The sequence below is a fragment of the Lepidothrix coronata genome, unplaced genomic scaffold, assembly GCF_001604755.1.
Source record: "Lepidothrix coronata isolate B3197 unplaced genomic scaffold, Lepidothrix_coronata-1.0 Scaffold13, whole genome shotgun sequence".
NCBI classification, from domain to species: domain Eukaryota; kingdom Metazoa; phylum Chordata; class Aves; order Passeriformes; family Pipridae; genus Lepidothrix; species Lepidothrix coronata.
The window spans coordinates 1,884,582-1,903,432 of NW_016690193.1; the positions used below are offsets into that span (position 1 = coordinate 1,884,582).

The window sequence follows — 18,851 nt, forward strand, 5'->3', positions numbered from 1 at the left end:
GCACAGTCTAAATAAAACTGAGTGTGATTTCATTTTTGTTACAGAGCTGTGGTCATCAGAATTCTTTTTAAATCTGCTGCCACTTAAAAAAGCTCATTTCATAACAGATCATGTGAAACTAATACTTTAACCCAGAAACTGGCAGAGGGACAATCCTGTTACGAAGATCAGCTGTGTTTTATGCTTTCAAAGCAAGGTTGCACACTACAAAATTACAGCACAAAAAGGAATGGCAAAACCCCACGTTGTTGTATACAGAATTATAGCATCCAATGACACTTTGAATTATCAGTCACTATTTATTCTCTTGTCTTTTCAGTGGTGTCACCTTATTCCTTCAGCATTGGTGATACATCAGAAATGGAGCCTTACTTACACGGAGGCATAGCTGTGCAAGTGAAGACTCCCAAGATGTTTTACTTTGTAAGTGTGTGCTTGACATTGCTGAGTTCTTGAGCGTTAATGGTCTGAGCACTGGAAGCAGAGTTCAGCAGATATGTGATTTTGTTACCAGTTATTTGGGTTTACTTAATTTTATTGGATGAGAATAGTGATATTGATTTATTAAACGACAGAGAATAGGAAATACTTCAAAGTTACCTACCATTGCAGAGAAAAAAAATAATTATGGGCAGCTTAGCCCTGTACTGCTGGGATAGGCTTCAGAAAGGTCTACAAATATGTAGTTTATTGATGGCCTTCTGAGAAGAGACAACTGGGTGAATTTGTGTAAGAGGGCTTGCAATACACATGCTGCCTTTATGGGCCTGCAGAAGGTAGATCCTGACTGCCCTCAAACATTCCTCTAAAAAGCTGGGAGTGAGGACCAGCTGCTTCTGATGTGAGAATGCACAGCACTGTGTCTTGTCTCTGTGAAGCAGTAGCTTCCTGTTCCTCTGGAGTGGGGAAGTTCTGCAAGCAAACAGCCAGTTGCCAATAAAATCCCTGGTAACTAATCTCAGAGCAGTTTCCTAGAATCATAGAATATCCTTTGCTGGAAGGGACCCACAAGGATCACGGAATCCCATTTCGTGGCTTTGTACAGGACAACCCCAAAAATCACACCCATTTAAAGATGAGTCTTGCCGCTAGGATGTGAAACCTGTCTCTGACCCTTTTTGATAGACAGAACTTGCAGTAGATGATTATTTTAAGCATCTTTTGTGGATTAATAATAGAGAGTAATAGCAATGCTGGTAAGAAAAGATTTGTTTCTTAGTCTCTACAGAAAGAGTATTGTTTTGTCAGGTAGCAGTGACTGTTGTGTTCTTAAGTAGTGTGTTGTTGTCATGAATTCTTGTTTTCCAGGAACGGTTGGAGAAGCAGATAACAAATCCATTATGCCTTGTTGCAGATTTTAGCAAGCCTGAGGTAATCAGAATGTGGGGATATGGGCATAAGTGCTTTAATATTTAAACTACATGTTGTAATCTGTAGCTTTATGTTTAGAATAATATAATTTCCTAACTATTCTATATCAATTAAATACCATTTTAAAGTGTGAAGTAGGAGTGAGGTATCAGTTTGTGTAGTCACACAGAATTTACATTGTGATTTAGATCACCATAGAGGCTTGTTATCCATAATTTGCAACAAGTATGTTGTAAATGCACAGGTTAACCACCTTTGCTGTTTAAAATCTCAGGTTTTGATAAGTCTTTAATTCAGGAGAGTGGAAATTTTACAAGCGACACAATAATTTTTTTCCTATATTTAATAATATTAGTTGATAAAAATCACACTGATATCAAAGCTGGGATAATCATAAAAAGGTGGTCACAGGTGGGTTGGAAACTGGAATTAATAGTGTAAGGATACTTTTTTTATTTCTTTGAAAAAAAATGATTCAGAGATCTTTTTAATATCTGTGAGAGGATACTAGCAGTATTTGCCTCTATTGTGCTTTTAGATAAGTATTGTGGACATGGAAGGCATGTAAGTCTCTGGCTTATTAAAATTTTAAACTAAACAATGTTGATGTAATGATTTTTTTGTTTGTTTGATAATATAGGGTCTGACTTACCTGTTAAGATTTTCTACTTTTCACTTTTAATGCTGGGCCTTGTTATTGACGCTTGACAAAATGCAATGACAAATTATAATGTCTAGTTAAAAGAAGATTACTTCATTTTCCAATTTCAGCACTAAATTCCTTTGGGGACTCTTCAGTTGGACTTAGTTGAAATGGCTGCTGAATGTGCTTGAAGGGTATTACATTAACACTGAGTAATACGTCTTGTAAAAATATTAGTATGAGATATTTCAAATTCACTTTTTAATGCTATTTAAAAACTTTTTTTGAGCGTTGTGGTTAAGAGACAAGGAAGTGAAATAGTAACAGAAGAGTTCAAATAGTTGCTTTTGTTTCTTTATTTTTTCTCCAGTTTGTAACTGATCAACAGTTATTGTTGTCTTAACAGACTCCTTTGCAGATCCATGTTGCCATGCTTGCCTTGAACCACTTCCAGGAGAACTTCGGTCGCGGACCGAACATTGGGTAATGCAGCAGTTTTGTCTTTGCTAAGCCTTGAATCAGGCAGATCTCTCCTCTTGTTTGATTGTAGTTACTGGTTTGATGTGCAGCAGGGTACCTTGTCTGTCTGGTACTTAGTAGACCACATAGAATTGAAAAGTTGAAATCTAGATGAAAAATGTTACCTATTGCATGCATCTGGGTGTATGACAGGGCCTTCCCAATGTAGCAATGACACTTTCTGGTCCCAGGTAGACAGAAACGGCTTATGCAGGAAGGCCTTCTCTGTTCTTGTTTTTTCACATTGTGTGATTAATATGGAAGAGTTGTTTCAGTGATCCCAAATTATCTTGTAGTTTATGGGTTTAAAAAAAAAGATCTGAAGGGTTTGGTTTTCATTTTCAGTATTTTTTTATTCAACTGTAGTTCTTGATTTGCATAATTTTGAGCTAAATGAGACAAAACTACTTACAAAGTGTAAATCTTAAAACTCTACTTGCTTATGGGCTTTTACACTGAGACTCTTGTTCCTGAGCTAACCCTAACGTTTAGAAGTACATCTTTAATGCTTACCATTAAAGACAGTGTAAATTTCCAGACTCCTCCTACTGTATCCACTGCTTTTTTCTTCCATTGATCATGTTTCTTCTAGAAGGACTCATCATTGTTGTTTCTACCCTGATGTCTAGATGCCTTCAGGATGCTGAGGAAATGCTGAAAATAGCCATGTCTATAAGTGAAACACTGGAAAATAAAGTGAGTAAGGAATCACTGTCATTATAAGTAATTTTTTAATGTGCTTATTTAGTTGCCTAAAGGTCATGCTTTAGTTGTCGGTCCTTGTTCTGGTCTCTGGATCCATCTTCAGATGGATCAGCTGGCTTTCTGAAGGCCATGCACGGGAACAGAATGGTGTTTCAGCGTGGGTTCAACTGAATATTCACCTGACATGAAGGCTATGTGAATCCAGTTTTTAAACAAATGCATATGACAAATGCAGGATATATGGTGGATCTGTCTTGGCTGGAAACGTTTTTGCTAGTCAGAGTGAAATAATTTGTCTTTTACTGAAGAATAATAATCTGTAAATCTGTCAAGAACTGACTTTGCTCATTGAGGGGATAAATTTGTTACCATGTCTTACTTTTCAGCCTCAGGTAAATGGTGATGTGGTAAAATGGCTGTCTCGGACTGCTCAGGGATTTCTACCTCCTCTGGCTGCAGCAGTGGGTGGTGTTGCTAGCCAGGAAGTCTTGAAAGCAGTAACGGGAAAATTTTCTCCATTGCAGCAGTGGGTAAGACTGTCTTTGTTTTTGGATGTTTATTTTGACATGTTTTGAATGGATAGTTGTGTGTAAGTGCTGTACGATCAAAATAACCTGAACAACTTTTATAACGTGAAAATAAAAAAAAAAGACTCGAGACTAAATTGAGTAAAAAACACGTTTTTATGTGTACAATAAAAGTACAGCCAGTTTTATTAAAATTTTTTGTACCTCGAGTTCACACAACACATTTTTTCACACGAGCAAAGAGAGCATTGGCTTATTAGTTCATGGCTGCAAAGGTGTGATATAGGGCAGATGCCAGCTTAAGCTACTATATATAAGAGCAGTACTTTCAGACTCTGAGGATAAATATCAGAGTAAAATTAGATTAAAAAACATCACAGTCTTCACTGTTACCTTTGGAGGGGTAACATGCTTGTCCTTGCAGCTCACCTGTTTGAATGAGCTTTTTTCCCTTCTGTGTCCAGTTGCTTTTTCCTGCTTTTTTCCTGAAGTAAACTGTAGGGTACCAAATGCTGTATAGTAAAAACTTAGTGCTTCTAAATTTCTAGACTCTGTTGTTCAAAGAAAATAGTTAGTAATGTTATTTTAATTTTAAAAACTATTTTTCACAGGTTTTTATGTGGTTTTTTTTTTTTTGCAGCTATATATAGATGTGTTAGACATTGTAATGCCTCTAGAGAAGGTGGGCTCTGAAGAATTTCTCCCACGGTAAATACAACTACAATCTACTGGCTTATGTACACATCTGAGTCTCAAACAGGCACAGAAGATGTCTTTTAAACTTAATTCAGTGCTATTTGCAGCACTGAATGGGTTTGGAGTAAGAATGTATGTCCTTGTTTGAGCATGGGAGGAACAAGAATGATAGCTTCTGACTTTTTTAGTTACATCAAAGTGCAGTTTGGCATCAATGGTATTACCATGATAAATGGCAACTTGCTGTTCTCCTGTTTTTATCTCCTGTGCCTGCATAGGGGAGATAGGTATGATGCCTTGAGGGCCTGTATTGGAGACTCTCTGTGCCAGAAGCTCCATGATTTGAATGTTTTCTTGGTGAGTATGACTGACACACTTTTTGCAACTGCCTTGTTGATACAACTAATGTCCGCTGTCTTCAAAATAATGAGGGCAGTTCTGATGTGTGCCACTGAGGAATAAATGGTCCAAAATTTTAATGGGGCTTCTCTATTATACTTGTTTTCCTTGTTTTCACTTATGCGTCTGACTTAAATTGTGATTTTCTTTAGGTTGGCTGCGGAGCGATAGGCTGTGAAATGCTAAAAAACTTTGCACTTCTTGGTGTTGGTACTGGGCAAGACAAAGGATTGGTAAGTCACTTGTTAACCTTGCTTCTCTTATTAAAAAGTAATGTGATAAGGAATAATTAAATAAATTACTAAAAATGTTAAAAGTCTGAGTCTTATTTCAGGTTGATCTCTGTGCAGAGGGTACAATGGCCTCAGCATACAGTGGAAGAAGTGTGCAATTAGAAACAGAACACATAAAATACAGTCTTGCTGTATTTTGATTTTAAAACAAAATTTAGTCAGTCAGGATAGGCAGAGCTTTTGACCAGAGCTGATGCCAACAGCAGGGCTTTGTTTTGAAAAGTGTCTGTAGAGATTGCATCAGTATCATTGCTCAGTGCTACACTTAAGTTGTAACTTCAGCTGTTGCTTTTGCCCCTTCTGACTTAGGTTACAATTACAGATCCAGACTTGATAGAGAAATCCAACTTGAACAGGCAGTTTCTTTTTCGACCTCATCACATACAGGTAGGCTTTCTTATTCAGTAAATTTTCTGGACTATTGTCGTGTTTCCCTGTCCTGTGTCTCCACAGCGAGCTGAATTGTGTCTGTACTTCTGTCTAGAAAAGACTTAAAGGCTGTAATGAAATCCAAGCTTTTAAAAAACAATACCTAGAACTGCAATGGCATCCCACTTATCACTGGTATCAGTTGAGCAAAATTGGATCATCTAACCTTAATGTGAACTGGTGTCTTTGACTAATGAAATCCCTCAGACTTGACAATCAGGAGTGCTGTGTTGCATAAGAAGTTGCCACGGGTTAGTATGTCAGAAATACTGTACTATAACATTGAAATTCAGGGAAAATAAAACAACCGAAAACAGACAGTGCTGGCAGAAGCGTTCTCAATAGACCTCAGTAGTGCTACTGCTGATGGAACTTCACCAAAGTTGCTATCTTCTGACTTCATTCAGTCTCCATTAAGCTGATAAATGTCTTTGAAAAAAAAAGTACATTCAGTAAGTGCATGACACAGCTGTTAATTCCTTAGAAGCAGAGATAACATCCTTGAACTTGCAAGCACAGCACGAAATAAAAAAAGTGGCTCAGATCTTGACAGCAATGTGGAAAAAGGTTTCCCCTGCCCAAAACCCAGCAGCTGAATTTTCTGCCTCCTGTTTATGTGTAGCAAATCTGGGAACAGATTACACTTTGGATAGATAGATAAATGGAATGTGAATCCTTCAAGCTTTCAGAAGCCACACAGTCTTGAGTGCTGATCCCTAGATAACTGAATGTAGTATGGCTAGAAGTGTCAGGTAGGTTAAGAACTCTCAGTTTAGCTTCTGAAATTGGCTTTGTATGGAATACCTTGCAGTAATGTGATTATTTACCGCTGTTTGATGTCTATGCTGCATAGACATGGTCACAGTTACTAATGGGTGTATCCTCTGACAGTCATGAACTGCTCCTTTCTTAGGGCATTTTGAGAGCATGAGAGGCAACATGTGGCATCAGTTACTCAATAAACTTCTGCACCATTCAAGCACTTTCACCATGTGGTCTCTGACACACTACTTTAAATAAAACTAAAAATAAAAAACTCATATATTAATAAGATATATATCAGTGAGGGAGGTATATGATTAAAAAATTTCCTGTATTCTGTGTTTTGCATACTAACATTTCTGTCAGTGAATTCTTGTTTGATCAGCAAATGAAGTCGATATTTCTGTGTCTCAGATGTTCTTTATCTGAATATTGTTCTTTATCTCAGTCTCTGTGTCATAGTTATGTATATTTATGTATTCATACTTTCAGAAACCTAAGAGCTATACTGCAGCAGAAGCAACTCTGAACATCAATCCTTCTGTAAAGATTGACTCAGATATTAATAAAGTTTGTCCAGCCACTGAGAATACGTACAGCGATGAATTCTATACCAAGCAAGATGTGATTGTAACCGCTTTGGACAATGTTGAAGCAAGGAGATACATTGATAGGTAGGGTGTGGAAAGGAAGCAAGGGCTGCTTTTCATGCTCTGTGTGAACTCTGCTTTTCTGTTCTTACTCTTCCTGACTTGGAACTGCTTATAAGATCTGATAGCAAATTACTCCGATTTACCTTGTTTCTTTATAGGCTGGGGGGAGGAAGAGGTTTATACTCAAGGTGGAAACCAACTCTGCTGTTGTGCAGCTGCTACTGTTCACATAGTAGAAAGCCTTGGAGTGAGTTCTTGAAACTGAATAGCTGTTAAGTTCTGATGAGCGGGAGAATACTGTGGTGGTCTGAAGGCTGAATTATTTGTTCATAAAAATATGTATTTAAATATAAAAATAGAGATGTTTACATTGAAAAATAATTTCTAATGGTCATAATCAACATAGGCTCAAGTTTATGGGATCCTGATCTAACTTGAATAGCTCTTCTTATTTAATTTCTTCCTGAGTTTGGTGTAAGCTTTCCACTCTTCTGAAAGTGCCTAGAGACAACTGGTTACATTCCAGTAACGTCTGCAATACAAGAGTGTAGTGATTACGCTGCGTGCTGATAGTCTGTGTCTTTCCATGTCAGTCGTTGTGTAGCAAACCTGCGTCCTCTTATAGACTCTGGAACTATGGGAACAAAAGGACACACAGAAGTTATTGTGCCCCATCTGACAGAGTCCTATAATAGTCACGTAAGTGTTTTAAGACCATTGCGCACCTTCTGTACTAGTCCCATAATGCCCTCTGATTCTTTAATCATTTATGTGTCTGCTTAAAATAAGTGGCCTATTTGAGCTGCTGAAGAACAGTATTATTAGGAAAGAAATTACTTCCTTGATTTCTGAAGAAAAGGAAATAAAAATTTGAGCAGTTCTTTACAAGCATACAGAACAGTTCTGTTTGAACGGGGCAGGGGAAAATGAACCTTCAAACTCTTGCAATATTCCTCTGTTTAAGTTCTTATGAAACTACCTTTATAAGGTAGAAATTCACTGGTTGAGAACACTGAAATGATGCCATGTGGACACAGAGACAGGATTTTGAACATCCTAACAGTCTTGCTAGTGTCCATAAAGGAGTCTTTCTGGCCTTGTATGAAAGGGTGTGTTTCATGCTGAGAGTGTATGTGAATGTGGACTGCACCTCTTGGAAAAGCTGACTGGCAGTCTCACCCGTTGTTTGTGTTTCAGAGTTCAGTTTTGCTTTCCAGGGTTGAGTTTGGACTATTCTTCATACAGAGGAAGTGATAATATTAGTGTCCATAAAGTAAATTTCTAAGCCATTTTGTATATTACAACAGCGGAGTTTTAAACCTATAGTCTAGAAGTTTTTGGTGCTATTATTAGCAATAAACTTTAGTAAGTCTGCATTTACATGCAATCTTCCTTAATTACAGCGGGATCCACCAGAAGAAGAAATACCTTTTTGCACCTTGAAGTCTTTCCCAGCTGCCATTGAGCATACAATACAGTGGGCAAGAGATAAGGTAATGGAATAAGCTTACTGGGATTCAGCATAACTAAATGTGTATTTGGAAAGGTGGGCGATCTGATATATTTCTTGCAAAGTACCATATCTGTTCTTTTTATTTTATAGTTTGAAAGTTCGTTTTCTCACAAGCCTTCTTTGTTCAACAAATTCTGGCAAACCTATCCATCAGCAGAAGAAGTTTTACAGGTAAGGGAATGTTGCCAGGGTAAAATACAGGGTTTAAACTACTGCTTTATGGATTTTGTTCCTATTTAAATTCCGTGAGATTTGGGTTAGTTTCTGACTTTTTCCAGAAAACCTAAAGACTTATTTGGCCAAGTCGTTAGCTGATCATCAGATGAACAGTATTTCTGGTGTGTTTCATAATTAAAAGCTTCTCTAGCTCGCATCCTCTATACATGATGTAGAAATATCAGAAAGACTAAGGCACTGCTAGCGTATGATTAGTATATGTCACACTGATGTATAATTATCTGGAAAAAATAAAAGGAACACTGAGTTTGAAGTTAATTCAACTATGTAATAAATTAGATTCAAATGTTTACTATCTTTTCTTGTGACTGTGGTCCATAGGGCTGGGTGGAAGTAAATCAAGTAGACCACAGCACCTGGGGAAAAAAAAAACAGGGAAGAGGATCACATAAGGGATAATATTTCACAAATTGACCCTCTGTTGCCTTTCGCCTATGGATTACTAAAAACATATTTACTGTTTGACTGGATTTGAAGGAATGTTGTCTGTTTTAACACTTTCATGTTTCTTTATCTAGAGAATAAAATCAGGAGAGAGCTTAGAAGGCTGTTTTCATGTTATTAAAACGCTCAGTAGAAGACCCCGAAGTTGGACTCAATGTGTAGAACTAGCAAGAGTAAAATTTGAGAAGTATTTTAGCCATAAGGTAGGTAAGACCTGTAAATGAGGTGGCACTGGACTGACGAGGATTTTAGAAAACTTGGTAGCTCTAATAACTAGGTGTCCAAATCTATGCACTGACTTCCATTTCTTCATAAATAATGAGATGTACTTGAAATGTAAAAGTGCTGCATCCTTTTCTACTGTAGCACTTCTAGGTCTGGCTTATTAACTCACTCTAGTAGCTCTGTTCAGTAGTCTCCAAGCAGTTTTCTTGGCAATTTTCCAGCTTACTAGGTACCGTGTTTTCCAAAATAGTGAGATTATCAGATGTCTTTCACTAAAGAACAACAGATTTTTGTTTCCTGCACTAAACTTTTGTTACTGAATTCATTTTCATGACCCAGATTTTCTCAAAGGTTGTCTGAAATAAGAGCCAGTCATTCTGAGAATCTGGTCCACAGTGTTGCTTAAAGTATGTGTGTAATTTTGTAGGAAAGATGTGATCATGATGTTTCTTATTGATAAGCATACCCTGTGCCTATGGAAGCCCTGGTAGTAATTGTCACATTGACAAAATGTTGCATTCCCAATTGTGAATTTGTATGCAATAATCTTAAAGTGACAATAGGGTGGGGGGAATGTTTTGCTTCTTGGATTAAGTGTCTTGTTTGGACTTTGTACAGATGAGGTGACATTGTCATCATTGTCTGTGAATGAATGGGCAAGTCACTGTCCAGTAGTACTTGTCTTTAAGCTGTCTGTCTTGACACAGTTGTCTTTAGATTTTCTTAACTCTTTGAATTACTTCAGCTGTGATTTGGAGTGAATCGAGATTTCATGTCATTACTAAAAAGAAGGTTTGATTTAGTGTGGTCATGTCGATCTGTATATGACAAATTACTAAAGCTACTCTGACTTTTTCTCTAGGCTCTTCAGCTCCTTCATTCCTTTCCCCTTGATACACGATTAAAAGATGGAAGTAAGTACAAATACCCTTTTGTACCTGTTGTGAATTCATGGCATACGTCATGTATTGCTGTTCCTGGTTACTTAGGGTTTCATCTTAAATCTCTCTTCTTAACAGGTTTGTTTTGGCAATCACCAAAGAGGCCACCTTTCCCAGTGAAGTTTGATTTTAATGATCCTTTGTAAGTATAGTACTGCCACAGATGCTTTCTAGATGTTTTATAGCATCTATAAAACTCAATCTACAGCAGAAAGTGCAAGGCAGTGCCTTTATAGTGCTAGAAGTTGGACTGGTATCGATGAGTGTTAGTGCACAGTCTTACAAATCTGTGGCACATTTGGTGAGTTGTCTCATGCTTTCACTACAGGTAATTTAGTTTTCACTGATATGGGATTGGAGGGTGCTGCGGGAAGGTGTGACATCTAAAGTGAAATAGCTTAGAACAACCCATTTCATGTCTTCTGTGACTACAGAATTTTACTGAGTTGTTGCTGTCATACCTCTCTGCCTCTGTTGTCCCACATCAAGAAATGCAAGACATGCTAAATTAAATTGTCTACCTAATATGACCTAGTGGAGGGACCCCTTCTTCATAACAACGTGGGTCTGATCTAGATGGCTTGGGTATTACAGATAATTTAAAAAATTGATGCGGTTGAAGGACTGAAAAGCATGCATCTGCTGCATATGTACACCTGCTTTGAGAAACTGTCTGGATTGCCTTTTTTAGTTTGAGTGAAAACTGAGATCATGGCAAATATCAAATTATTTCTGAGGTGAAGTCTTTTATTATCATATTGATGTCATGTGAGCAGTTGTTTTCTTGACTGCAAAGGTTAAATATGGTTTTCATTAAATAACTCTTTACTGATCAAAGTTTGCTTAGTTTTGGGGACAACTTCTGAATCAGTCAAAACATGCCATCTGTTTTGTACTGTCTGCTCTGAAAGATGGGAATTCTGTTTCTCCATGTGTTCAAGATTTCTTTGAATATGATTGCAAACTTCTGAGCAACTGAAGTTAAAAAAAAACAAACCAAAAATCTTTCTCTTTTCTTTAGGCACTATGGTTTCATTGTGAGTGCAGCAAAACTCTTTGCAACAGTGTACTGTGTTCCTTTCACTGAAAAGGTAATCCATGTACTGTAGCAGTGTTCCCAGTGCATAACTTGGTTGTATGTATTTAGCTTTGGCCTGGTGTCTGGTTGCCAGTTCTTTCCAAAAACTGATTAAAGTGATTCTTAAAGTAATCTATCCTTCAGCACTGGCTGTTCAGCAACTGCTTACACTTCTTTGTCTATATTCAAATCCCTAATCTGGAGAAGAAATGCGCGGTGTATTTGATATTTTCAGTAAGCACCGAACTTGGGAATTATTATTCTGATGCACCTATTTCCTGTGTAATATAGCTACTGAACTGAAAAAGGATCTCTATAAGGCATTTTTTCAATTAAGTGTCTTAGCTGGGCTCTGGGGTTTTTATTTTCTACTACTCACAGCCTTTGTGTTGCTTATACTTTGTTTTTCTTGTTACCCTTTTTCTTTTCTAATTGGAACTTCCTGTAAGTCACGTTTACACTTCTATTGAGTTTTGAAGTGCTAGGCACTTCCCACCAGTTGGCTGGCTGTAGTAACTGAAATGTCACTTGGTGTTTTAATGGTGATGTTTGACTGAAACATCATTGAATATTTGTGAGATTTTTTGGGTTTGGTGTTCTTTGAAATGCTACTGGATATACAGTCTTGTTGCGTTGATGTGAATTTAAATTGTTTTTCTTCAAAACCTAACAGGATTTGTCAGAGGAAACTCTTTTGAGTATTATTTCAGCTGTGAAAGTACCAGAGTTTAGACCTTCAAACAAAGTAAGTGTGATATTTAGTTTAAAGAAAAAAATAAAATGTTCCACAAACAGTGTCCCTCATCTTCAACTACTTCTTGCATCAATGCTAATGAGAAATAAACACAAATTATATTGGGTTTTGGGGAAGTAAGCCTGTGGCATACAGGACTGCTTTAACTTGGTATAGCTATGGTATCTATGTACCAGATGCTAAATGGAAAATGATGGAGGGGGGTTGCTTTTTTCAAATGATTTGTTATACCATTGTTTTCCATGCATGAGTGTGATTGTAACTTTGCAACGTTTCTTTAAGTTTACATGAGTCTATACTGTTTTAATAAAAGTAGTAAAATTTTACTCATAAGCAACTTTAAAACAATCCAAGACTAGTGTCAATTTGTCATTTCTTTCTAGCTAATGTAAAGGAAGTGTCATTACTTTTATGCTTATTTTTGAAGTGTTAATTTCAGAGTAGCTTAAGCATTATTGTGCAGTGGCTAACATTTGTCACTATTTAAAATTATCAAGTATTCTAGGGTGTTTTCATATTTTCTTACACAGTGTTAATACTTATCTTATGAATGCTTGCCTTATGAGGCCAAACTGGTATTGTGACTTGGAATCACAAATGATTGAAGTTGGAAGGGATCTGTGGAGACTGTCTGGTTCAATCCCCTTGCATCAAGCAGGAGTGGCTAGAGCAGGTCATCAAGGACTGTATCCTGTTGGGTTTTGAATATCTCTGAGAGTAGACTCCACACCCTCTCTCTGCTGCCTCTGCCAGTGTTCAGAGTGTTCAGCCACCCTCACAGTTTTGCTTGGGGTGTTTTTTTGTTTGTTTGTTTTTCTTTATAATATTTTTATATTTTTCTTAAGGCATTTTGTTTGCTTCAATTTGTGCCCATACCCCCTTGTGCTGTCATTGGGCACCAGTGAAAAGAGTTTTATCTGTGCTCTCTGTACTTTCCCCTCATCAGATGTTTATACACATTGATGAGATCCCACTGACCCTTCTCTTTTCCATGCTGAACCATCCCAGCTCTCACAGCTTCATGTGAGAGATGCTTTGGTCCTTTAATGATCTTTGTGGCCCTTGGCTGGACTTGCTCCAGTAAATCTACGTCTCTCTTGAAGTGGGAAGGAAAGACTGCAGGGAAGACAGAAAATTTAGTACACTTAACACTTGTGCTGTCTGAAGTTCATGTATTTTATTACTCAAGCACTGCACACACTTGCAGGTTGTACAGACTGATGAAACCGCAAGAAAACCAGATCATATTCCAGTCAGCAGTGAGGATGAAAGAAATGCTATTTTCCTGCTGGAGAAGTCTATACTATCCAATGAAGCTCTGGAAGGTGAGTAGTGCAAACTTCTGAAACCTCATAGCTCAGTAATGTCTTGCATTTGCACTGCTGGTAGTGGCATTCAGGTCTTTAATTCTGCAAGAAGCAGAGCTGGTGTCTAAAGTGTTCTGAAGTGCTATGAAGATATCCGTCCTGTTGCTTGACATTACTTTATGCTTCTGTGTTTCTGAGATGCCTGCAAGTCTTGGGGCTCTCTGTTACGCTTGTATGTAATTACAACACTAATGACAGCAAGCAGGCAGCAGCAGTGAATTGAACTCTGAAGGAGGGAAAGGGTGCTGGCTAGATCCCAGATGGACTGAAAGCAATTCTGGTATGAGAAGGCTGAGAGTTACTACTTAGAGGAATCAGTCTGAAATTATCCTTAATTGTGAAGTCTGTTGTAGTCTTCCTCAGCATCTTCTACATATGTTAAAATGAGAGTGCTCAGATCCCGCTTTTGTGCCTGGCCACATGAAGAGGTCATCGGGCAAAAACTACATGCCAGCTTTTTTAGCCCATGAACACAGAGGAGAAAGATTAGCTTGTCTCTAACACATCCCTTGGAGTGTCAACCCAAAACTCTGGACTCCCATGCTACTGAGTCCATAGTGAAAGGGTTGCAGATAAACAAAGCTTATAGAGGGAATTCTCACAGGATGGAGCTATAGTGAAGTGGGGCGTATAAGAAACATCCATAGGACTGTCCAAAATTTATTCCTAGTGTTGCAAGGAAAATAAAATTGTGGAGCTCTGTTGATATTTCTATCATTACACTCTTTTAACAAGTGGTATTGATAGGGGCATTTCTACTAGTATAGGAAAACAAGTAAGGAACCAAGCTCCAGGATGTGAGATTTTTGGTTTGTTAAGGTTCTGGTTCCTATAAGCTATGTTTAGGACATTTTCAGTTTTCTAATAATAATTTTTTCTCTTTTTTAATGAGCAGCTGACTTGCAAATGAAGCCCATATCCTTTGAAAAAGATGATGATAGTAATGGGCATGTAGATTTCATAACAGCCGCATCAAACTTGCGAGCCAAGATGTACAACATTGAAGCAGCAGATCGGTTCAAAACAAAGCGCATTGCAGGAAAGATTATTCCTGCCATTGCAACAGCTACTGCTGCAGTATCAGGGCTGGTGAGTATGCTTTTTAAATGCATATTTATTTCTCTTACTCTTTCTTGCCTGAAACCACTGTTGTGTGGGTATCAGTTAGTGCTACCCTGACAGAGCCTCATTTAAAGAAATGGATTTACTTCTCATGTACCAATACAAAAGGTGTTTGGTTCTAGATGTGGTTGTTGTGGAACACATTCAGTGCAGGTGTGCAGCTGCAGTGCTAACTGAAGCTTGAGCTCAGGATGGTGAGAGCCCTAGGCAAGAGATTGTGAACTTGGCACAACAAGGGGCATGGGGACCTGAGGCTCCAGCCACGTGAAAGAACACTCAGAGACACAGCAGGAGCTTTGAGGACTCATTTGGAATACCCCAGACTGTTGAACACACAGACTGTGAGGGTACAAAAGCCCAGGTAGTCCTTTGTTTGGGGTCCCTCTCCAGAGGCACCAGCTCGTGCTGTTACTCTGTTGTTGTACTATGATAAAATTACTTAAAGGAACCAGAGGTCTGAGACTCTGCTGTGGAAAACCCAGGGCTGAGCCAATGAAGACTGTGAGAGTGGGACAGGTAGCGAGTGAAGCAGGGCACCCGCAGGTAGTGAAGCTACCTGCTGTGAAGGGGCTCCTGGATGGTCAGACAGGGAAGTTTCCTTAACGTGCTAAGCCTTTGATGCTTTTCTATTTGATTTGCTGGACACAAAGAATTGGAAATCAGCATTTTTGTTTGTTTTCTGCTATTAATAAGAACTTCCATCAGAGTGCCACTGCCAAGAGTGGAGAGGATCTGTTCTGTAGTAGTTCACATTTGTGCATCTCAACAGAACTTCATGCTTTGTGGAGGTTTCTTGAATTAAACAGTTTTTGAAAGAGTCCTACATTAGGAACACTGTTTTAAGTATTTCTCTTGGCAACAACAGAATTTATTTCTGTGGCATAGTGGGTTGTATTTCCAGATGTTATTTATTCTGCCGATTGTACAAAGGCCAATCTCATTAACAACTTTCTCTGTAGTTGCTGGCCTTATAACTACACTAGTACTGATTACACAGTACCTAAAACCTAATAAGTAAATTCTCATTTACTGCAGGTTGCACTGGAACTCATCAAAGTTGTGGGTGGCTACCCAGCTGATGCATACAAGAACTGTTTTCTGAACCTAGCCATTCCCATAATGGTCTTTACAGAAACTGCTGAAGTAAGAAGAACGGAAATCAGGTAGGAAGGACAATGGCAGAAGGGCAAGGGTGGTATTTTGAAACCTGCTAATTGATGCTGAAACTTGCTGAGTCATTAAAACAAATGTGAAGTTTGAATAGTTATTAAATCCAGATAACCAGATTAAGGCCTTACGTGCTCACATAGCAAAGCTATGATGGAACCACAGTTCATGGCCATACTCAATTAAACATCATAGATGTTAAAAGTTTTTGTTGTTGTTGTTGTTATTTAAACTTGTAAAACGATGAATCACTGCATGCTTGCTATCACACTCTGTTATCCATTTACTATATACTGCTAAAAGTGTAAGTGATCCTCTTAGTACTGCATTGCTCAAGAACTTTGGAAAATACAGCACATACTCATCCATCCTAATTTAAAATATAGTGGGTTTAAGGGCTTAGTTTTGTTTTCAGTGGAAGCTGTTACTTGTGAGGCTTTAAAAATCTAGACAAGTTAGACATGTGGCACTGTTCTTAGGAAACATCCTGGATACACTTTTGCATCTCGTTCAATAGAAGAGCTATTTTTCAGTAGGCCTGAAAGGTCATTAACTTCATTGCCAGATACCATGTTTACTTGGGGCTCTTACTGTGTCTTGTGCTTAGCAAGGTAAGAAGGCTGGGGAAACTACAGCAGAGAGGGAGGAGATTTTTGCTCAAGATAAAACAGCACCTCCTAAAAGACACGGTGGTTCTTCAAGACATATTTAAAGGAAGTGGCTGAGTTCACATTCTAAAGTAACAAACAACCTTTCATTTTTTAAAACAGAAATGGGATTTCATTTACCATCTGGGACAGGTGGACAATTCATGGGAAAGAGGATTTTACTCTGTTGGACTTCATAAATGCTGTCAGAGTAAGTTATCTACTGTACTGGGTTAATACAAGACAAGAGAAAAGGGATTTCTTGTTTTGGGTTATTGGTTTGGTTTTTGTTTTTTTTTTCTTTCATGAAGTTATTGTTCAAACCAGAATGGTTTTAGTAATAATTAATGTCAATGGGAATGTATCTAAGTAAACACATCCAAGCCTATTTTCAAATTCTTTGTTAATTCATTTGGCTCAAATGTATCTTAATAAAACTTCTGTCAGAGTCCACGCATTAGCAAGTTTTCTGGTTGGGATTCTATGGATTTGAATAGTTAGCTGTAGTATTAGCAGCAGTAGTATCTGCTGGTTTGGGCAGCTGTTCTAGTCCTTTAATAAGCTTTAATTTGTGAATTCCAGGAGAAATATGCAATTGAACCAACTATGGTTGTACAGGGAGTCAAAATGCTCTATGTTCCTGTGATGCCAGGCCACATTAAAAGATTAAAGTTCACGTGAGTATAACTGGAAAACTGGTTGAGTGGTGCAAATGCACATACAAATTACACTCATTGGTTGTATCATAAGGATGTGTGTCTGACAGCAGTGTTTTCCCTCGAAGTGGTAGCTAGTCGTTAATATTTTGGAAAGAAAAAAGATAATTTCTTTCATTTGGAAAACAAAAAGAAAAATAAAAAAGAGAAAGTGAATTAACTTCTGTGATGAGGGCAGGAGACTTCCAAAATGCTGCTCTAACTGATGAATACCAGAATGAGAAAGCTGAAGAAGTCTGACAATAAGTTGGTTTTTTTTGGGGGGGTGGGGGGAAGAATGTACTGTGGTTCAAGTGGAACTATTTAGAACCTTTTGAAACTAGCTTAAAGCTAATGCTGATGCATTGATCAGTACCTGTTTTGAAGGTCTGCCAGTTGGTAATATCAGGCAAAGTAGTATGAGCAAGCTACTTCAAACTTCCTGGGAGAGAAGAGCCTTTAAGCTGGTACTACCTTCAGAGTGCCTGGCATACTAAGATGAGAATTTACAGCCTGTTAAAAAGAAGTTGTTTATATGCCTTCTCTTACAGCTGTATAAATAATTTTGAATGAGTGAGGTATGTAATGAATGAAGTCAAAGGTATGGTGTGAAGCTGCCCTCTTGTGAATATCAGGATTTCTTACTACTATGAGACTTGGTTCAAGCTTTCCATATAGTAGCAGCAACTTGGGGTTCTGTTACAAACAGTCCCAAAAGATATTTGCACAGCAGACTCTGGTCTGTCTTGTGTGTTTGTTTTTCCTTAAGTTGCTTAAAATCATGCTGTAATATGACAAGCATTACCAGACTCTTTCTTCGTTTTAGAATTGCAGCATTAACTAGTGGCATACTCCTTAAAAGCAAGTTTTAGAAACATAGTTATCTGCCTTGCTCTGTAGCTTGGGACTTCCTCATGCAAATAAATATTATCTCAGTATCTCTGCTGAGAAGAGGCTAATGCTCTGTGTTCTTGCAAGGAAACAAGTGCTTTGGGGAAAGCAGCTTTTTGGCCTGCATACTAAAGTATACCCAGAAGGGAAATCCTTCTCTAAGTGATCTGTGAGGAATAGAAATGATTGACTGTATTCCCTCAGCCTCTTAGCATTTGAGCTGGCCTCATGAACAAGTGCTCCAGGTTAGCAAGAAAATAATCTTGAGCCACCTACAGATATGTGATTAAAGTGAGGTTGGCTGACCTGCTTCAGTGTTCCAGTGTGCAACTTCCAAGTACTGGCTGTAGCTTTTGAGACTGCAGAGAGCAAAGGAGGGAAATTGCGCTAATACGTGACATCCTTACGTAGTTCGAACTCACTTTGTGGTCATGAGGGAAGAAGTCCCAGATCTTGGCTGTTTTTTCCCCCTCATCGCTATTGACCTTTGAAATTCAAGGACTTAGTGCCATAACCCCAATAGAATTACTTTCCATCAGAATTTATTACCTGGTGTCTGCACTGGAGTGGTTCTTCCTAATATACTAAAACGGGCCTTTATTGGTAGACAGAGAACTTATTCCTCCTCATTGACTGAAATCCTACACAGAAATCTAACTTTGCTTTGTGCCTCTCTGGGATGCCAAAGAAAAATTACATATGTGAGGAATCCCATCCAAAACTGGCCATATGCTCTTCTCTTTTGTACTGATCACTTGTTGGTGAATGATGTG

At 38.2% G+C, this 18,851-nt stretch overlaps 1 protein-coding gene across 1 annotated transcript in view; it reads left to right on the top strand.

The window, feature by feature from the left end:
- The window catches only part of UBA6 (ubiquitin like modifier activating enzyme 6), a 29,773-nt gene that overhangs the window by 10,404 nt on the left and 518 nt on the right, over positions 1 to 18,851 (top strand). Inside the window, exons 11-33 of the mRNA XM_017805870.1 lie at positions 320 to 423; positions 1,309 to 1,371; positions 2,421 to 2,497; positions 3,163 to 3,229; positions 3,625 to 3,768; positions 4,406 to 4,473; positions 4,740 to 4,818; positions 5,013 to 5,093; positions 5,463 to 5,540; positions 6,837 to 7,018; positions 7,591 to 7,696; positions 8,401 to 8,490; positions 8,601 to 8,681; positions 9,266 to 9,394; positions 10,279 to 10,330; positions 10,436 to 10,499; positions 11,379 to 11,448; positions 12,109 to 12,180; positions 13,397 to 13,514; positions 14,452 to 14,645; positions 15,714 to 15,841; positions 16,616 to 16,703; positions 17,075 to 17,169. Of these exons, the coding sequence (XP_017661359.1) occupies positions 320 to 423; positions 1,309 to 1,371; positions 2,421 to 2,497; positions 3,163 to 3,229; positions 3,625 to 3,768; positions 4,406 to 4,473; positions 4,740 to 4,818; positions 5,013 to 5,093; positions 5,463 to 5,540; positions 6,837 to 7,018; positions 7,591 to 7,696; positions 8,401 to 8,490; positions 8,601 to 8,681; positions 9,266 to 9,394; positions 10,279 to 10,330; positions 10,436 to 10,499; positions 11,379 to 11,448; positions 12,109 to 12,180; positions 13,397 to 13,514; positions 14,452 to 14,645; positions 15,714 to 15,841; positions 16,616 to 16,703; positions 17,075 to 17,169 (2,230 nt within the window). The remainder of the gene's footprint in view (positions 1 to 319; positions 424 to 1,308; positions 1,372 to 2,420; positions 2,498 to 3,162; positions 3,230 to 3,624; positions 3,769 to 4,405; positions 4,474 to 4,739; positions 4,819 to 5,012; positions 5,094 to 5,462; positions 5,541 to 6,836; positions 7,019 to 7,590; positions 7,697 to 8,400; positions 8,491 to 8,600; positions 8,682 to 9,265; positions 9,395 to 10,278; positions 10,331 to 10,435; positions 10,500 to 11,378; positions 11,449 to 12,108; positions 12,181 to 13,396; positions 13,515 to 14,451; positions 14,646 to 15,713; positions 15,842 to 16,615; positions 16,704 to 17,074; positions 17,170 to 18,851) is intronic.